This window comes from Coptis chinensis, chromosome 9 (genome assembly GCF_015680905.1).
Source record: "Coptis chinensis isolate HL-2020 chromosome 9, ASM1568090v1, whole genome shotgun sequence".
Taxonomy (NCBI): Eukaryota; Viridiplantae; Streptophyta; class Magnoliopsida; order Ranunculales; family Ranunculaceae; genus Coptis; species Coptis chinensis.
Window position 1 is genome coordinate 63,551,541 of NC_141464.1, and position 20,974 is coordinate 63,572,514.

Here is a 20,974-nt window from a genome sequence, read left to right on the forward strand (position 1 = left end):
AAACTTACACTATTTCCTTGACACCATAAGACTATCGACATCAAAGTCATCAACACTTCCTTCTTTTCCCTACTAGGCAGCCTAGGCTACTTCCGTGTTCACGCATCTTTAAATGATCAAACAAAAATAGCCATATGAAAAGAAATCTAGCAAACTCATTTCCTCGTACTGTTTTTCAGAGCACAAAGCCCAATGAACAACATCCCTTGTCTCGACTCGTTTCTACTCATTTCAATCATTTTGCTTTCAGTCTTCTCAAAATTTTCAATTTCAGCCAACACCCTTGTCCCAAAGCAATCTCTAAGGGAGAATCAGACTCTTGTTTCCCAAGGACAACGTTTTGAACTTGGATTCTTCAGTCCAACAAATTCAAACAACAGATACTTGGCAATATGGTACAAGAATATATCACCTTTAACAGTAGTTTGGATTGCAAACAGAAACACCCCAGTTACTAATTCATCAGGAGTTTTCACGATGAATGATAATGGAAAACTTATATTGCTCAATCAAAACCAAAGTGTTATATGGTCGTCGAATGAATCAAAACAAGGGAACCCGAGTGCCGATAAACCCATTGCCAAGCTATTGGACTCGGGAAACCTTGTTGTTACTGAAAAAAGTGATAACGATGATGATGCAGGGAATTATAGATGGCAGAGTTTTGATCATGCTACAGATACATTATTACCAGGTATGAAGCTAGGATGGGATTTGAATACTGGTCTAAATAATTCTTTGGTATCATGGAAAAGTGCTGAAGATCCTTCTATAGGTGATCATTCTTTTGTTATAGAACCTGATGGTTGCCCTGAAGCTTATATATTACGAGGACAGATTCCAATTTATAGAAGTGGTCCTTGGAATGGAATTCAGTTTAGTGGTGTTCCAGAAATGAATTCAAATGGTGGATTCAAGTTTAATTTTGTATTCAACCGAAAACAAAAATATTACTCATTTGAAGTAACTGATGAATCTATCATTTCAAGGTTAGTGATCGATGAGGTTAGTAAGCTTCAAAGACTAACATGGTTAGGCGATAAAGAAGGTTGGAAACGTTATTGGGATGCGCCAAAAGACCAATGTGACAAGTATAAGAATTGTGGTGTTTATGGTATATGTGATGCAACTGAGTCACCAATTTGTAAATGTACAAAGGGTTTTCAGCCTAGGAATCTAAGGGAGTGGAATTTGAGAGATGGATCTGGTGGATGTGTTCGAAAAAAGAATTTCGTATGTGGGAAAGACGATGGGTTTTTAAAATTGAAGGGTATGAAACTGCCCGATACTTCGAAAACGTTTGTCGATACCAGTATGAATCTCAAGGAATGTAAGAAAGTGTGTGAAAAAAATTGTTCATGTACAGCTTATGCAAATCCTATGATAAATGGAGGAAGTGGTTGCATTGTTTGGATTGGTGACTTGATTGATCTTAGAGAGTTCACTGGAGGTGGCCAAGAGGTCTATGTGAGAGTGGCGGCATCAGAACTTGGTATGTACTTTGGTTCTAATCTATGTGATTCTTTCACTTGTTTTATTTCTTTTTCGTTCTCAAATACTAGTCATTACTCTTTACAATTAGTTCATACTTTGAAACTCCAGGGAGAAACTCTCCAGGACAGATCGGGGGGAGAAAGTAACTCATAAGGACACCATTTTTTTTTAATCACTCATAAGGACCGGATAGATGAAAGGTCAAGTATACTCTTGACGCGAAATTAAAAACGGATAGAGTAGATGAAATGTCAAGTATACCTCTAATGTGAAATAATAAGCAGCCCGACCCAACCGGAACGACCCAGTGTATATAGTATGAACAATGATCTATGAATAATCACTGTTCATATGAACAATCATTGTTCATACCTATTTGGGGTTTGAATAATCATTGTTCATACCTCAATATAATGTATGATCAGTAAGAACACCTAATGGAGTATGAACAATTACCTCAACATAATGTATGATCAGTAAGAATACTTATTGGAGTATGAACAATCACTGTTCATACCTCAATATGAGCTATGAACACTCATTGTTCATATCTATTTGGGGTATGGACAATAAATGTTCATATCTCAATATAATGTATGATCAGTAAGAACACCGGCCTATTGGAGTATGAACAATTATTGTTCATATCTATTTAAGTGTTCATATCTCAACATGAGCTATGAACACTCATTGTTCATACCTATTTGGGGTATGAACAATCAATGTTCATACCTTAATATAATATATGATCAGTAAGAACACCTATTGGAGTATGAACAATCATTATTCATACTGTTCATACCTCAACATAATTTATGATCAGTAAGAACACTTATTGGAGTATGAATAATCATTGTTCATACCTATTTAGGGTATGAACAATCAATGTTCATACCTCAATATAATATATGATCAGTAAGAACACCTATTGGAGTATGAACAATCACCTCAACATAATGTATGATCAGTAAGAACACTTATTGGAGTATGAACAATAATTGTTCATGCCTATTTGGGATATGAACAATCACTCTTCATACCTCAATATGAGCTATGAACACTTATTGTTCATATCTATTTGGAGTATGAACAATCAATGTTCATACCTCAATATAATGTATGATCAGTAAGAACACCTATTTGAGTATGAACAATCATTGTTCATATCTCAAAATGAGCTATGAACACTCATTGTTCATATGAACAATCATTATTCTTATTGATCATACATTATGTGATGTATGAACAGTATAAACACTTATGGGAGTATGAATAATCACTGTTCATACCTCAACATGAGCTATGAACACTCATTGTTCATAACTATTTGGGGTATGAACAATTAATGTTCATACTTCAATATAATGTAAGAACACTTATTGGAGTATGAACAATTATTGTTCATATCTATTTGGAGTATGAACAATCACTATTCACATCTCAACGTAATGTATGATCAGTAAGAATATCTATTGAAGTATGGACAATCATTGTTTATACTTATTTGGGGTATGAACAATCACTGTTCATGCTATGAACAATCATTATTCATATTTATTTGGGGTATGAACAATCAATGTTTATACATCAACATAATGTATGATCAATAAGAACACATATTAGAGTATGAACAATCATTGTTCATACCTCAACATATTGCATGAGGTATGTTAATCTATTTGGGTATGAACAATCAATGTTCATACATCAACATAAGGTATGAACACGTATTGTTCATAACAAAACGACTGAAAGAGTAAAATCGAAAAATATTTATTTTAAATCCGGACTATTTGTCTTTACTAGTTATTTTCACTTAAAAATTGGTTTTGAGGGTTATTTACACCCGAAAATTGTATTTGAGAGTGATTTATAAAAAACACTGGTTCTGGTTCTGGTTTTGTGAGTGATTTTCACTAGCAAATGCATACAATGGGTTTAATCTCCCTGGTACTTAAATGGTTGCACAAAAACCCCCTATAAGCGAACAAATGTATAAAACATCCCTATCATTTAAAATATAACATCAAAGCCAAAACAAACCAAAATACCCCTGTGAAAACCGAGCTGACGTCATCAATCTTTACTTATAATTTCGGCTTAAGGACAAACTGGACTGACGTTATCCTATATAAATTTGTATTTACATATGACAATATAAAATTACACAGTCTTTTTAACCTATTTAAATTTAAATTTTCATATGATTTTTTTTTTCATAGGAAAGTTTAAATTTATATTCTGTCTGGTGTCGTCGGAAAATTTTCAATCCCAAAAGTTACTATGTAAATTTAAGTTTTCATAGCTCCAATGACTATATAAATATAGTTTTACATATATATGACTATGTAAAAATATATTTACATATATTATGTCAGGTGTCGGAAAATTTTCAATCTCAAAAATTACTATGTAAATTTAAGTTTTTATTGCTTCAATGACTATGCAAATATAGTTTTTATATATATATATATATATATATATATATATATATAACTATGTAAAAATATATTTACATATAGTCGGGAAATTTTCAATCCCAAAAGGATAAAAAAGGAAATAAAATAAAATGTGAAATAAAAACAGACCAGATTTTATCTCTTTTTTGGAAAATAGAAAAATTATTTAACGAGACCTAAATAATATGAAAGTTATGTGATATGGGTCGATGGGAAGAAGTTTATACTAAATCGAGTTAGAACCAATGGCGACCAATTTCAAGTTGAAACTCAGGTAACTGGGTTAACATAGCTGACAGCCCGACACACATGGTCCAAAACACCTGACCAAAATTGTTGCGGTCCAAAGCGCCGCGACAAAACCTACTAATGTACTATGGTGCGACGTGCGACCAACCTAATGTCGGTAGGGAACACCATGAAGATATTTGTTTTTTTACCAAATCAAATCATCCTAAAATTCTCCTTGTAGTGGTTGTCACCTGTCAGTATATCAAATTATCAACAACCTTTTTTTGGCTAAAGGTCGCGGAAGATAGCACTAATAACTAGAAAACAGATTGGTCGAATCATTATGATACATTAATACTTCGATCATAATTCATATGTGGCTTATGTCAGAAATTTCAAGCCGACGTTTCAGACTTCAATCCATTTAGTCATTTACAATAAGAATATCGTGATCGTGGAAGGTGATTCGTTTTTTTTCTGTTATTTTTGGGGTTGGTTTATAAACATCTCAATTGAGGAAATGATACCACGTTGTTTGATACTTTGAATGCTGTGACTAGTGGGGGCCATTTAGGCAGGGGTTGATTTCACCTTTTCAAAGTTCAAATACTACAAAGTCTTCAAATGTATGTTTTATGAGCGATTGAGGGATGCTACTCCAAGTTTACCATATATTGTATAATGTTGATAATTTGCAGACAAGCATGTTTGATTGTATAATGTTGATAATTTGCAGACAAGCATCGTAAATCAATAGCCATTATTATCACGGTTGTAGTGGTCTCAGCGGCAATTGTGGGACTCGGCGTCTATTTCGTATGGAAAAAGAGGATACTGAAAACAAAAGGAAAATCAAATGAAAGAGGTAACAATCCATGAAATGCATGTCACATATATCTCAACTAGTTATGTTTTCGTAAACTAGGAATAGATATGTTATGCGTACATTATCATTCATCACTATTAACTACTCGTTGTTTTCATACAGTAGATAGGGTGAAAAGCCAAGAAATACCGTTGTTCAATATGTTTCTATCGACTACAAGAGATAATTATGAGGAGAACAAAAAGGGTGATCTAGAATTACCAATGGTTGATTTTCATATGATAGCCGCTGCAACAGAGAACTTCTCTAGTGCAAATAAGCTCGGGCAGGGCGGTTTTGGTTCCGTATACAAGGTACATTTCACAGGGATAAACCTTGAAATGCTTAGGCATTTCATTTTACTCTTCATATATTTCATAAGATAGTAAGGTTTTTCACTTTTTACCTTACAATCTTACATTGAACTTCTTCTGTTTTTTGGAAATCGACAGGGCACTTTAGCAGATGGACAGCAAATAGCGGTGAAAAGACTCTCTAAAAATTCCGGTCAAGGTGTTGAGGAACTTAAAAATGAAGTCATGCTGATAGCCAGGCTTCAAAACAGATACCTTGTTAGTCTTTTGGGATGTTGCATTGAAGAGGAAGAAAAGATTTTAATATATGAGTACGTGCCAAACAAAAGCTTGGACTCCTTTCTCTTCGGTTAGTCACTATTTCAAAACATATTTTCAAATAGGTTTAATCGGATTGATCCCTATAAAGCAATGAATAGCTTTTTTAACACATTCATCAAAATTCTATATGACTTTAATAATGTTAATGTAATTCAGATAAAACCAAAAGTTTACTTCTGGATTGGCAAAAGCGCTTCAGCATTATTAAGGGGATCGCTAGAGGACTCCTCTATCTCCACCAAGATTCTAGAATTAGAATCATTCATAGAGATCTTAAGGCAAGCAACATACTTCTTGATGATGAGATGAACCCCAAAATTTCAGACTTTGGCATGGCAAGAATTTTCGGAGGTGAACAAACTGAAGCCAGTACAACCAGAGTAGTTGGGACATAGTAAGTACCCAACGATAAACATTTCACTCAGGCACAACATAGTGAGAGACCCCTAAAGCGCGGTTGGCTAACTTTTTTCCTTCAATGATAAAATGCAGTGGCTATATGTCTCCTGAATATGCGATGGATGGATTATTTTCTGTGAAATCCGATGTGTTTAGCTACGGTGTTCTAGTGCTTGAGATAGTAAGTGGTAAGAAAAACAGAGGATTTTTCTCTGCCAGCAGTGAACTCAACCTTCTTGGACATGTAAGTATTTGAATTTTCTGTTTGCCTTATTATTTGCATTTTGCAGTATTATTTATACGTGGCCGTGAATTGGAAATGCTTATCAGGCTTGGAATCTATGGAAAGATGGAAAGGGTTTGGAGCTGAGGGATGAATCAATGAGTGATACAAGCTCTCCGTACGAAGTCCTAAAATGCATACAAATTGCTCTTTTATGTGTTCAAGAACATGCAGAAGATAGACCAACTATTTCTTCTGTGCTATTGATGTTGGGTAGTGAGACCCCAGTACTAGCCCAACCTAAAGAGCCTGGTTTTTCTCTAGGAAGGACTCCTAATGGAGCCCACTCGTCTTCCATTGATCAAGAAACGTGTAGCGTGAACCAAGTGACGATTACAATGCTTGAAGCCAGGTAGCGAGTGAAGTCAATACATAGGTAAAATGTTAGTGCGCATAATTCGTCTACTTGGTTGATATTTATTCCACAAAGAACTGAGAGGTTGGATACTTGAAAATATCAATTTTGGAGTGTAAAGATTTTGTGAGTACTAGTTTGTACAGTTTATTATTCACCAGTTTAGTAGTTGAAAACAGAATATAAGCATGCTGGTGTGCATAGTTTCAATCTTTTCCAGTATTCTCAGCATCTAATTTTCTTCAAGAATTCAATATTTCTTTGTTATTGGTATTCGTTGACTAGTTATTTGGTTACTTCCATGAACTGAATTGAAATTGCAGTATGATTTTGATTGTTTATGAAGATGTAAGAGGACTAGGTTCTTCTCTGTGTTTTCCTGTCCTGATCTAGTCCATTTTGTAGCTCTGAATGAATATCTGATAACCGTTTTTCTGTTAGTGCATCAACCTTAATTTCATCGTAAGCAAAGAATATAGCAATCACTTGATATTTTTTCTTGAATAAAGATAATGATTCCGAAAAAAAAAGGAACAGTTTCCAGCAGTGAAAAAAAAAAGAAACAAGAAAAGTACTACTACATGCACATTACATTGATTGGTTTCTGCTTAGACCTCAAGATACAGGGCAGAAGCACCCAATTCTTGACATGGACAATGAATTCATGAGTGAATTCAACTTAGGTTTGGGGACATTATCACCATATTGAGGACAAGGATCAGTATTCTTGTTAAACAATTTTGGAGTGGCGTATTGTTTTTTTGGATTATTGTTGAATGCGATGATAAAACGTTACTAATTGTTTGGCCAACTTCAGTTCACTTGCACAACTTAAGTTCACTTGCACAATTAGATCAGCATCCAATTAGACAATAGATCAGCATCCAATTCATATTTAACTGGTCATGTATAATAATGAAGTAAATGGAAGAGCTCACTTACCAGGAAACACTGACGTAAATCTTTGATCAAATAACTTTCACCTAAGAGACCTATCTCTAAACATTATTAGCGTCGACTCTCGTCCATACTGAGTAAAAACTGTATCAATTAATGGGAAAACAAGAGTTCTATTGTTTATTCAGGCCTCGGACAGATATATTTAAGGGTGAACTAGTATTATTCCCCACTAGATGAGCCAATTAGGATTTCCCCCTACTAGATGGGAAATTAGGGTCTTTCCCCTAAATACACACAAAAAAATTTCGGTCAGCCCACTTTGACTTTATTTTTGTGTGTATTTAGGGGGAAGACCCTAATTTCTCATTTAGTGGAGGGAAAATCCTAATTGGCTCATCTAGTTGGGGGTACTAGTTAACCCTATATTTAACCATCACAAAAATAGTAGGGCATATAGTCTTTCATCTTTGAGGAATATATTCTTCCCAATATATCTAAAAGAAGGAAAAATTCAAAACTTGCCAAATGTATATTTTCCTTAGGTTAAAGGGTATTTTATGTTTCCTGTCACTGTCATGGCTGATACAACACAAAAACGTGCACCAAACAGTCCAACATAAGAAGGCAAGATAATAGAGTTGCCTATAAGAGCATTTGCAATGCAGGTGATAGAGAGGGGGTAGTGATAATTATCACCTACTTGGGTCCAAAACTGCTGTGCAATGCAGGGTGATAATGAAGGTGATAATTTTCCCCAGTTCAAAACGAGGTGAAACCAACCACCGAAGTTTATCATCGACTTGTTAACTTCGGACGGGATGTTGGATTCCGTCTGGATTACAAAACTCACCAGACGGAATCCAACATCCCGTCCGGAGTCCTAACGGCTACCAACGGTCAAAAAGTCAGAACGGTCAAAAAACGGTCAAAATAAAAAACTTTGGTATATATACAACATTTGTTTCATTTCAACTCACACTTCCAACAATCATATATCATATTTCTTCTTCTTTAAAATCAGTTCTTAAAAACCAAATATCAAATGGCATCAACTCAAGCATCTCAAGCAAGTGGTAGCACTCAAGCAAAAAAGAGAGCTCACTTTAGCATGTCCGATGATCAAGCTCTATGTCTTGCTTGGATAAAAATTAGTGAAGACTCTATTGTTGGTGCTTTCCAAAATGCAAAAGGATTTTGGAATCGCGGTAACAAACGAGTTCAATCAAGCACGTGGGTCGGATAGGTCTCCCGATTCAATTAGCGGAAGGTGGAAATATATTTCAAAAATGATGAACAAATTTGTTGCAATTGTGAATGCGGTGGAGGCTCGACATGCAAGTGGTACAACAATACAAAGCGGGTAATTACAACGTTGTCAATTTGGAATTTATTGATTATCTTAGTCTTAGTCTAATTATTTCCGTCTTCGTCTAATTATCTTAGTGTATTTATTATTTCCATTTTAGTCTTAGTCTAATTATTATCTTAGTCTAATTATTATTGCAGTTTAATTATCTTAGTCCTAGTGATTATTTTAGTCTAATTACCACCATTTTTTTTTTAGTTGTCCGAGGCAAGGATGATACCAACTACAAGAAAAATCGGCTTTTTCACTTGATCATTGTTACGTTATACTCAAGGATAATCCAAAGTGGAGTAACGTTTTTGAGGCAAGGTCAAAACCCGCCCACAAAGGAAAAGGTGCAAAAAATGATGGTGAAGATTCAACTTCTAATTCACCAAGTGTTGGTGGAGTTGAATTGGAGGGTTCTCAAGAAATAGAGCGCCCAAAAGAAATGGAGCGCCCTCTTGGATCGAAGAAAGCCAAGTCCAAAAGGAACCAAGAAAAATCATTTGGTATGTTGGAGGGTTACTTTACACGCGTTTAGAGGATACATTTGCACATGATGCAAATGAAACACAAAAATGCTTAGAACTTAGGGAAAGGGAACTTGCATATGGTCAAAGAACTGTGATGGCAAGAGAAGAAAAAAATCGATTCAAGCAGAAAAAATCAGGTTCAATTGAAAAAAAAAAATCGGCTTCAAAAGATGCAATATGAAGCTAAGATTTTAGCTACCGATACAAGTGTCCTCCATCCCGATACCGCTTTTATAATCGAAAGCAACAACAAGCTGAAATACGTCTTTGAATGGGGAAGGGCTAGAGGTGGTTCTAGCTCTAACTAAGCTTATGTATTTTAATTATCTAGTATTTTATTTTAATTAAAGCACTATGTATTTTAATTAATGCACTATGTATTTTAATTTCACTGTCTTTTTTAATTAATGCACTATGTATTTTAATTTCATTGTATTTTTTTAATTAATGAACTATGTATTTTTATCTAACTTTTTTTTTAATTAATGCACTATGTATGTTCTGTCCAATATAATTATTTTCATAGAAATACAATTACCAATCAAATTAAAATACATTGTAATATAGTTCATTAAAATACAACCGATTAAATACGTTGGAACTACATAGGAAATACATTAGGAAATACATTAGGAAATACATAGGAAATACGTTGGAACTTAATAGTTCACGTTAGGAAATACATAGGAAATACATAGGAAATACGTTGGAACTTAATAGTTCACGTTAGGAAATACATAGGAAATACATTTTCATTTCCATTTTAATTTTCGCCTCTCCTTCTCCCTCATCCGGATCCGACCAATTTGGATCATAAATTGGTACCGGATCTGCTTTGTTTCTTCAATGCGGTCCAATTAAAAACATGTTCAACTAAGTCCTTTTGAAGATTAGTATGTGTAACTTCATTTTCGATCTTATTTCTTGCTTCAATCATCGATAGACAAAATGAAAACCATCATCTTCCGAAAAGAGCGGTATTGTTTCTTTCCTCGACCTTTCCAATTCCAAACTCCACTTTCACGTTCATTCTCAACAATCATATTATGCATTATAATGCATGCCTTCATTATATCTCCAAGAACAACAACACTATGACGTGAAGCCTTAACAATATGCCATCGTGCACGCAAAACTCCAAACGCCCTTTCAACATCCTTTCTTGCGGCTTCTTGACGCGTTGAGTAAAGATCTTTTCATGCTTATTTCTTGGATAACGAATGGCTTGAACAAATGTGCCCCATTTTGGGTAAATACCATCGCAAGATAATATCCCATATCATAGTCATTACCATTCACATTAAATGCAAATGAGGAGCCTCACCTTGCTCTAATGATTCAAAACATGAGAACGATGAAGCACGTTAATGTCATTATCTAAACTCGTACGGTAGGGCGAAGAAGCAATGCGGATCCAACAATGTTTGTTGCGAACGGCTTCAAGTATCAAAAGTTGGTTCCTTCTTGTACCCTACATGTGTTCCATTCCCCATCCACTTGGGCAATTCTTCCACACCCGGTGCATACTGGTCGATTGATCCAAGCATTCCCGGAAAACCCCTTGCGCATTTTCAGCTAATATCCTAGCGAAAGCGCCTCACTTCACTTGGTCGATCTCAAGTACTCTTCCTCAAACGCCGTGATAATTGCCTTGCACCAACGCTTCATAGATACATTTGCTGTGGAATCTCCAATTTGTAAATACTCATCCGTTGAATCGGAAGAACAACCGGTTGCTAATTGTGCAAACCGCAGACTAGTCCCTTTTGTAACCCAGAAATTGCTTGCCGACCCAATCCATCCACCTTGTCTTTAAAGTAATCGTCGAATGATGCAAAAGTATGCAACATATACATAAAAGCTCTCTTGTCATCCCCACCTTCGTCTAAACTTATGAGGAGGCCACCTACAAGGTGTTGTGAAGTAATCCCTCATTATCTTTGTTTTTCTTGAAATCACCACCATCTCTAAACGTGTACTCTCGCCTGCCACGGATCCATCCGGTTTTGTCGTATCCACATCTTCAATTTCAATGGCTGCTTGAGTCATTAATGCCCCAAAGAAGTGGATAATAACCGCAACCTCCTCCTCCTCCTTCGCCTCATCATATCATTATGCTCATCTCTTACTCTTTCCATGTAGTCATCTTCTTGCCAAAGTATGTAGGAGATCGACCCGGTGAAACCGTAAGATCTAACTATTACTACTAGATCCTCCCCATAACCTTTGGTTATATGTAATTCTTTCTTTCTCTAGACATTTTTCCTATTTTTAGCTTGGTTGTGGGGAAGAAGATGGCTATGTTGTTTGTTTGATATAAAAGATAGAAGAGTAAAACGAAATATGAAAGGTAAGGTCACATATGATAAGGTCACATGTGATACTTTGATTTTGGTCCACTTACCAATTGACAACACATTTTATTCGATTTTTGTTCACTCTCCAAGTGACAACACATTGTATCCAAATGTCTATCCATGTACCCTCAATAATTCCAAATGGGCCACCATCCCCATCCATAATTGCATTGTTTGGAATAGTAAAATGTGCAGTGAGGAGGGCTTAAACACCAGACGGGATGTTACATTCCGTCTCGGTCTAAAAAACCAGACGGGATGTTACATTCCGTCTCGGTATCCCCATACACTATTCCTGTCAGAACCAAACCGCCTGCAAAATGAGTGATATTCCAAACTAAAAATTTGTTGTTTCAACAATGATGGTGAAATGAGTGAAACAAATGTGAACGAAATAAAACGAATGTTCCATTTTTGGAAACATACGAACTTATAAGTTTTTAATTTTTTTTGGCCATAACCTCATTTGTTTTATTGACATATTCATATAAAAAACCTGCTAATATACTTTGAAAATAATAAAGAAGACAAACAACAATCATGAACAACACCCAAGTCTAACACGTAAAACTTCGGTAAAAACTAACTTATAATTTCTTAAAAAAATTGGACATAACCTCCTTTGTTTAATGACATATTCATATCCAAAACTCATCAAAGAAAACCTCGCTAATCAAAAATTCATTACAAACAACAATCCCAAACGCCATAAGACAAGTAATGGCGCAGGTTGCGGTTATTACAAACTACAAAAAATATCTACTAAGACCTCCCTCCCCTACGAAGGCCGGTCGAAGAGCTCTTCGTTGTAAGCCTCGGGTTGAGCTTGAGCTTGAGGTACTCCACTTCCAGCATTCTCCAACTCTTGCACACGCCTCTCAAGGCGCAAAGTTCGACACGTTCTTCTTGTAAGTACTCAAAACCGCGACGAGAGGACTCCATGAAGGACTCACGCGATGGCATAAGTGAGAGAGCAGTAGTTAAGGAGCTCGACCTTACTTCATCATGTTTAACAAAACAAATGCAAGTTAGGGGTTATAGTGAATACTAATAATAACAAATCATAAATAAATTCAAATCATACTAACCTGCTAACCGCCGAAGGATCGACAAATCTGCTACCACTCGCGGCATCTATCGGTGGAATAGGTATTCTCATATCTTGCCCCTCGAAGTAATCATGCTCCAATGCCAAAGGTCATCATCATCAAATATCGTGGAGTTCTTTTGCGGCATCTGAATATCATGAAACACCCCGGCCGTGGATCGCGGGCAACTCCACTCCTCCCTGGGAAATGAATGTCGGGCCTCAATGCTCCGGAAGTAACCCCTTCAAAATTGGTGCCCGGTATAACGCAGACCTAGCAAGAGACCTCGACCAACCCTCTTCCAATATAAGTCATAGTCGCCGTAAAACTGAAAGTCGATCGCGTCCCGCCACTCATTTGGGTTTGCTCTATAGTGTGAAAGAACAGCGGGAAGAATATCGAGGTCATCATATCCATAGGTGGTGGGTAAGGTATAACAATCTCTCCGGATACTTGCCGCCAACATCGGCCCCCAAGGTACCATCGCATGGTGATCGACCCTATAAGTATCATAAGCGGCGAGAAAGAAACCTTGCTCTATGACACATATATGATAGTCTACGGTACTCACGTTTCTGGAACATCCGGAATATCCGCATAAAGGGTCCGAAAGATTGGTTGCCACTCAATTCGACTAGCTCCTAAAAGCTCAATCTGGGCGAAGTGTTATGAATATTATGTGATAGGTCCCCATACCCTTCACTACGATGAAGCCCCCATGCTTGAATACGTGGAATCAGGTCATGAGTCTCATCCTCTTCCAACCTCTTCAACACGGGGATGCATCACACGAAAATGCTCGTATACCACCAATATTGTCATCAATAGATAAAATACAATATCAATATATATATATAAACATGTCAACATTAATAATTAGATAAATAAATGAAATGAAACAATAACTTAATAAATAAGACTTACCGGTATAATCCAAACAAAGCCGCACAAATTGCCTTTTAGCGGCTTTTCGTCTCAATCATGAGGTCTGTAAAAGGTATGCCAAGATGGATTGACCCGGTCATAATCCCACATCCTCTCTACGCCCGAGACAAATGCCATCCACCCGAATCGTAAATAACTATCAAGATATCCAAATAATACCGCACCAACAAAGTAGAAGAGGAAGGCACGCACATACCGTGGATCGACTCCTCACCAATATGATAGTCTTTCGGCTTCTCCTTGAGTCTATTCAAATATCTCAAGTAAACCAACTCATATTTATAGCTCCTCCCTTTAAACTTTCGGCCACCGATAATCTCAAAAACTCGTCTTGCTCATCATCTTCAACCAAATCAAAACCTTCAAAGAAACTCATCGCCGTAGTAAAAACCTCTAAAGTTTCATCAAAAGGAACGGCATCTCCATAACCAAGTGGGATACCCGTGAGCATTGTGAAATCAAGAGGGTAATCCCAAGCTCACCCCATGGGAAATGAAATGTGTGGGTAGTTGGCCACCACCGCTCAACTATCCCAAACAACAACGCCTGATCATTTTGTCCCAAATTAGAATTAAAAAAACTCCCAAATGGTGTGGCGGATATAATATCGGTAACCGTGACAAAATTAGGATCCGTTTTTGATTTCATACAACGCCACCACGACATTAACATTTGAAAGTGCACAACGACTTTCCATAAGTGTACTTCCTACATTCAACAAACACTAATACGATAAAATTCAAACTAAAATAAACTAATATAAACTAATACAAATTCAAACTAAAATAATACGACAAATTCAAACTAAAATAAACTAATATAAACTAATACAAATTCAAACTAAAATAATACGACAAATTCAAACTAAAATAAACTAATATAAACTAATACAAATTCAAACTAAAATAATACGACAAATTCAAACTAAAATAAACTAATATAAACTAATACAAATTCAAACTAAAATAATCGACAAATTCAAACTAAAATAAACTAATATAAACTAATACAAATTCAAACTAAAATAATGCGACAAATTCAAACTAAAATAAACTAATATAAACTAATACAAATTCAAACTAAAATAAACTAATATAAACTAATACAAATTCAAACTAAAATAACGACAAATTCAAACTAAAATAAACTAATATAAACTAATACAAATTCAAACTAAAATAATAATCGACAAATTCAAACAACAACAAACTTGATATAAACTAACATAAATAATAATAATTAACTAAAAAAAAAATCAAAACTTACTTGAGATTCCGCCACTCGATTTGCTACGGTCGGACCGATGTTGACGCTTAATGGTGGGTGGTCCTCGATTTCACAACGCGGTGGAAAATTAAACCCAAGTTCAATTTAGTCCTCCTCGCCCACATTACGGCGTTCTCGACGACGATCCTTTTGCCCTTTTTTTTGAAATTTTGACATTTCCAAACCATCGGGGAATGCTCTTGATGTGGTGAGGTTGGTGGGGATGGGTTGGGGATGGAGAAGTCATTATGAATGGAAATTTGTGTTCAAAGGTTGTGAATGGAGGCTACAAAATCGAATTTTGGCTGGAAATGAAGTGAAAATGGAGCCTTTGTTCGTCTCGTTGGTATTGAGCCATCAGACGGGATGTTACATCCCGTCTCGTTATAAAATATCAGACGGGATGTTACATTCCGTCTCGTATAAAAAAACTCCAGACGGAATCTAACATCCCGTCCGAGATGTTTTTTATCACCTTTGCATTGCACAGCTTCACCTTGTTTATCACCGGGTTGGTGATAGAGGGGGTGAAAAGTGAGGAGGTGGCGGTGATAGAGGGGGTGAAAGTTATGACTTGCATTGCAAATGCTCTAATTGAAGTTCACCATTACTGTCAAGGTACGGAATTCATGTTGACAAACGGACTAAAACATGTGGATCTCAAAATTAATTTATTCATAATTCGTTGGGCTGTACCAATTACGTCGTTGTAGGTTATATTGAGATGAATAAATATATTGTGGCAGTTAGTTGCCACAGGAATTTCAATTGGCTAGTATCTTTTATGTACTATATCACACACAAGGTTGGAGTTTAGTGGAGTTAATACTAATATCAATTGATTCTCCCTACACAGATAATTTGTATTTGAACTCAATTCAACTCCAGACAAATTCTAAATATCAACTACAACCTATACTAATATGCCCAACTCGCTAAACAACTATTAACAACAAATAATAATATAAAGTAGAATTAAACGCATACCACAACACAAAGATATACCGTAGTTCGGCCAATGATGTCTACTTCTACAAGAGCTATTCTTTTTATAAAATGGAAAGAAAAATTACTATCTCTCCTTTCAGTCTCTCACCTTACTAGATCACTCTTATCTCTTTACAGGATTGTATTTCTGTAAATGTTATCTCTCAATCTTGATAGCTTTCAAAATTAGGTTTTCTCTGACTTTTGTTCTGCCTCTCGTGTATTTTCTGGGTGTTAGGTTTTGCCAAAAACTCTAACTTTTATTGCAAACTCGCGGTCCCAAATTTCTCCTGAAAATAGACTTCATGCTGGTTGCTCGGGCAAGACTAAGTCGAGCTGGTCGGTACTGAAGTATCGGAAGTCTTCCACGACATGGGCGCGGGTCGCGCTCAGACATTTCCACGCAGAATGAACTTCTTTTCTCTCTTCTCATGTGAGGGATAAAGCCAACAATCTCCCCCTCCCGAATAGTGAGGGGGGCTTCCTCTAGGAGTGTAAAAAAAAACCGTTAACCCATCACCCATCATCCGGTAGGGTATCTGGTCTTCACTCGCCACCCAAACCCGCACCGACCCGAAAACAAACCCGCCCTGCCCCGCCAGCATTTTTACGCAGTCGGGCTATGGGTATAGGTTCTATGTTCAAACCCGACCCGTCAAGCCGCCCGACCCGCACTTTGTCAAAAGTCGTTGACCCAAACCCGTTGACCCGCACAATTTCAAGACTCTAACTCTAATATTTTTGTATTTTATTTATATTTTCTTTTAACTTTTGTAGGAATTTGGGAGATATTAACACAAACTTATAAGTTCAACATCAATTTCAAATATTCAAGTTTGAACATTGGGCAAATATCAAAAGTTTAAATTCAACTTTCAAATTTTGGAGAAGATTAATCATTCATTTTTGTATTAATTTTGAATTCTTTTAATTTATATTTTATTGTTTTGTACCATAGATCCTCGTTCCCATTTTCATTTTATCATGCTATGGAAAATAATCAATTTACAAATGATAAATCACAAGAAAAAAGTTTCAAATTTATAGATATGGTTTTGGGTTTTAGTTTAAGTTTTTTTTTTTTTTTTTTTTTTTTGTTTATTTTTAATTGATTGATTATATTTTTTTTCTCTATGTTGTGAATTGGAAATATATTACTTGCATAATTAGAAAGTTTTTTTCTTGGTGAAATTGGGTTAAAATGATAATTTCCACTTGACCCGAATGACCCGCCCAAAACCCGCCTCGTAAGGTGACCCAACAGGTCAGGTGATGGTACTAAGACATGACACTTCAACCCGCCCCGCCCCGTTGGTGACCACTGGGTTTGTATCCCTTAGACCTGCCCCAACCCGACCCATCATTATTTGACCCACAATTGACCCGGCCCACCCCGTATTACACCCCTAGCTTCTTATATGCAATTTCCAAATCAACAGGAGGAGTGTGCTGCCATTCCGGCAATAGCACAACAAACATCAAACTTACCTAGCTTTCAGTAAGACTTTGGTCATCATATCCGACCCGTTCTTGTCGGTATGGATCTTCTCGATACACAAATGCTTGTCTTCGAGTACTTCTCTAATCCAATGATAATGCACGTGTATGTGCTTGGATCTAGAATGAAAACTCGGATTCTTGCTCAAATGGATGGTGCTCTGACTATCACATAAAACTACAAACTGTTTCTGCTTTAGCCCTAGTTCGTCGAAGAATCTCTTCATCCATAGCAACTCTTTACAACATTCAGTGGATGCAATATACTTGGCTTCTGTAGTGGAGAGGGCAACACACTTTTGCAACTTTGATTGCCAAGAAACTGCTCCCCCTGCAAAAGTAACCAGATAACCAAAGGTGGACTTCATCGAGTCAACATCACCTTCCACGTCTGTATTAGTGTAGCCTTCAAGTAAGGGCTTACTTCCACCAAAGCACAAACATGATTTGGAAGTGCCACTGAGATATCTCAATATCCACTTAACACCTTTCCAATGCTCCTTCCCCGGATTTGACAGAAAACGACTTACAACGCCCACGGCGAAAGCTATGTCTGGTATTGTACACACCATTGCGTACATCAAACTGCCTACTGCGGATGCATAAGAAATCTTTTCCATCTGACTCTGCTTATGCTCACCCTTTGGACACATCTCTTTGGTCATGCGGAACTGGCCACTAAGTAGATAACTGACTGGCTTCGCTTGATCCATGTTGAATCTTTTCAACACCTTCTCAATGTAGCTTTCTTGAGAAAGCCACAACTTCCCACTCTTTCTATCACGAGTGATCTACATCCCAAGTATCTGCTTTGCTTGACCCAAATCCTTTATCTCAAAGGACTTACTCAATTCTTTCTTCAGCTTGGATATCTTGTTGATGTTTGGGCCAACTATCAATATATCATCCACATACAGTAATAGCACTATGAAATCCCCATCTGGAAATCCTTGAACAAACACACAATGATCGGAAGCAGACTTCTTGTATCCTTGCTTCGCCATAAAGGAATCAAACTTTATGTACCACTGTCTCTTTATCAGCTTGCATACTAGGTGCTCTTTGCCTTTGACCTCAAACCCCTCTGGCTGGTCCATGTAGACATCTTCTTCAAGGTCTCCATGAAGAAAAGTTGTCTTAACATCTAGCTGTTCAACCTCTAGGTTCATACTTGTGGTCATACCCAATACCACCCGGATAGAAGCCATCTTCACTACAGGAGAGAAAATCTCATCAAAGTCAATACCTTTCCTTTGACCGAATCCCTTCACAACAAGGTGAGCTTTGTGCCTTGGGTGAGGATTGTTCTCCTCATACTTGACTTTGTATATCCACTTATTCTTAAGAATTTTCCACCCTTGCGGTTTTTTAACTAACTCATAAGTGTGATTTTAATGCAAAGAATCCATCTCGTCATGCATGGCCTTCAACCATTTTTCTTTGTCTGTACCTTCAAGTGCCTCTTGATAGTACATAGGTTCTCCACCATCCGATAGTAGCACGTATGTATGTGGTGGATATCTGGTTGAAGCTAGTCTCTCTTTGTTTGACCTCTTTACCCCATCTACTGGTGCCTCAGGAGGATGCACTTCTGCTTGCTCTGGTGGTGGTTCATGCATCTCATCTGCATCTTCTATACCAATAGATTCTATCCCATTATGAACAATATGGTTCTCATCATGAGCTTCAAACTCATGGTTCTCTGCATTCTTAATGCCTTCTGCACGTTCCACAGTAGGAACTTCTGGTTCTGAATTAACAAGATCATTGGTGAAAGCCTGTAGCTTCTCACCCTCCTCAAAGTCTGCTATGGTTTGGTCTTCCAGGAACTCAATATCTCAACTTCAGATTACCTTCTTGTTAATCAGATCATAGAGTTTGTAACCAAACTTTTAATCTCCATAACCCAGAAAAATGCACTGCTTGGCTTTGTCATCAAGCTTGGATCTCTCATCCTTCAGAATATGCTGCCCTGCACCCAAGTACCCTAAAGTATCCATAATCAACATCTCTGCCTGACCATACTCTCTGTAACGCTCGTATTTAAAATACATATTTATTAATTAATTAATTAATTAATTTAAAATTCACTGGATTGGATTTGGGATATGTGGGCCTGATTTCTGGGCCCGAGTTTGTGTTGGGCTTAGGTTTCAAACCCAGGTATATATACATATTTTTTTTTCTAGAGAATAGGGTTTTTTAGATAAAAATAACATAAAAATGGAGGCGGAGATAAAAGCTTGATTGCTAGAGCGTTGGAGCGCGACTATTCGGACGATGAAGGATTCGTTGAGTTTTTAATACAGGTGAGTAGTTTAGTTTTCATTTTCACGTCGGTACACCGAGATAGCTTTAACTTGACTGTAGTACAATGTTTCTGTTCAGTTTAGAGTCATTATTTGTCTCGTTATTATTTAAAACTGGTTAGATTGTAGGACTGTCGAAACTACGAAGGGGCTGTTAAGGGCGGCGCCCAAGCCCAAACTAACCTTTGTACTGTATACTATTGAAATTGTTATATTGTTGTTGTGTGAGTTGTTTTTTATTTGGTTGATGTCGGGAGTTTAGAGATGGATGTCGGGTTTAGAATCGGTGGTTGGGTGCTGTTGGGTTGAAATTGGGTGGGCTGTTGAAGCTCTATTGAAGCTCTGAACAGGCATTAATGGAGGCACGAGCTCAAATTGGTACTGCCCTTTATTATATGGTTTGTTTTGGTGGGTTATGTTGTTGGTTAGTTGGATTATGATGGGTGATAGTGGGGTGATTGAATGTTGGGTTAGATGGGGCGGTCGAAGCTTGGAATCCGGCATCAATAGCGTCGCCTGTCCGTTTTTTTATTTTGAACTCTTGTTGTTGTGGTGATGTTTAATTGGTTGGTTTGAGGTTGGTTAGTGATGGGTGATTGAATGCTGGATAGGATGGGGCTGTCGAAGCTTGTATAAGCCATTAATAGAGGTCGCGAGATCTAGTTTGATGAAGGGTATTGATTTAATGAGTTGGGGATTTCGCTTTTGTTAAAGTAGTTGGGGTTTTTCCCCTGATCATTTTTGAGTATGTTTGGAGGGGTGGCGATCGAAACTGGTGGTGGAAGAGGTTGCTGGAGGGAGAAGATGACACTGTTGGTCGGTTTAGGCTTGGGCTTTGGGCCAAAGCCTTTTGGTTTTGTTAGTTGGGCCGGAATTAAATCAGTTTGGTTTGGGCCAATTCTATTAGTTTGTTGTTGGGCCGGACCACCTTAATTTCCTTTGGGCCGGTTTAGGTTCAGTTATGTGGGTCGAACTAATTAAAGTTTTGGGCCAGTTTAAGTTTCATTGTTGTTGGCTTGGGCC

At 37.0% G+C, this 20,974-nt stretch overlaps 1 protein-coding gene across 3 annotated transcripts; it reads left to right on the plus strand.

The window, feature by feature from the left end:
- The first annotated feature begins 24 nt into the window (after positions 1-24).
- Positions 25-6,975, plus strand: RK3 (receptor kinase 3). 3 transcript variants are annotated; one of them, XM_086583580.1, is made up of 7 exons: positions 25-1,492; positions 4,921-5,049; positions 5,176-5,363; positions 5,502-5,712; positions 5,841-6,078; positions 6,177-6,327; positions 6,414-6,975. In XM_086583580.1, the coding sequence occupies exons 1-7, from the start codon at positions 193-195 to the stop codon at positions 6,720-6,722; spliced, it is 2,526 nt and encodes an 841-aa protein (XP_086439706.1). In that variant the 5' UTR covers positions 25-192; the 3' UTR covers positions 6,723-6,975. The 3 variants fall into 3 exon arrangements, with proteins under 3 accessions (XP_086439706.1, XP_086439707.1, XP_086439705.1); XM_086583581.1 differs by having other exon boundaries at positions 49-1,492; positions 5,173-5,363; positions 6,177-6,271; positions 6,374-6,975; XM_086583579.1 differs by having other exon boundaries at positions 54-1,492; positions 5,173-5,363.
- The last annotated feature ends 13,999 nt before the right edge of the window (positions 6,976-20,974 follow it).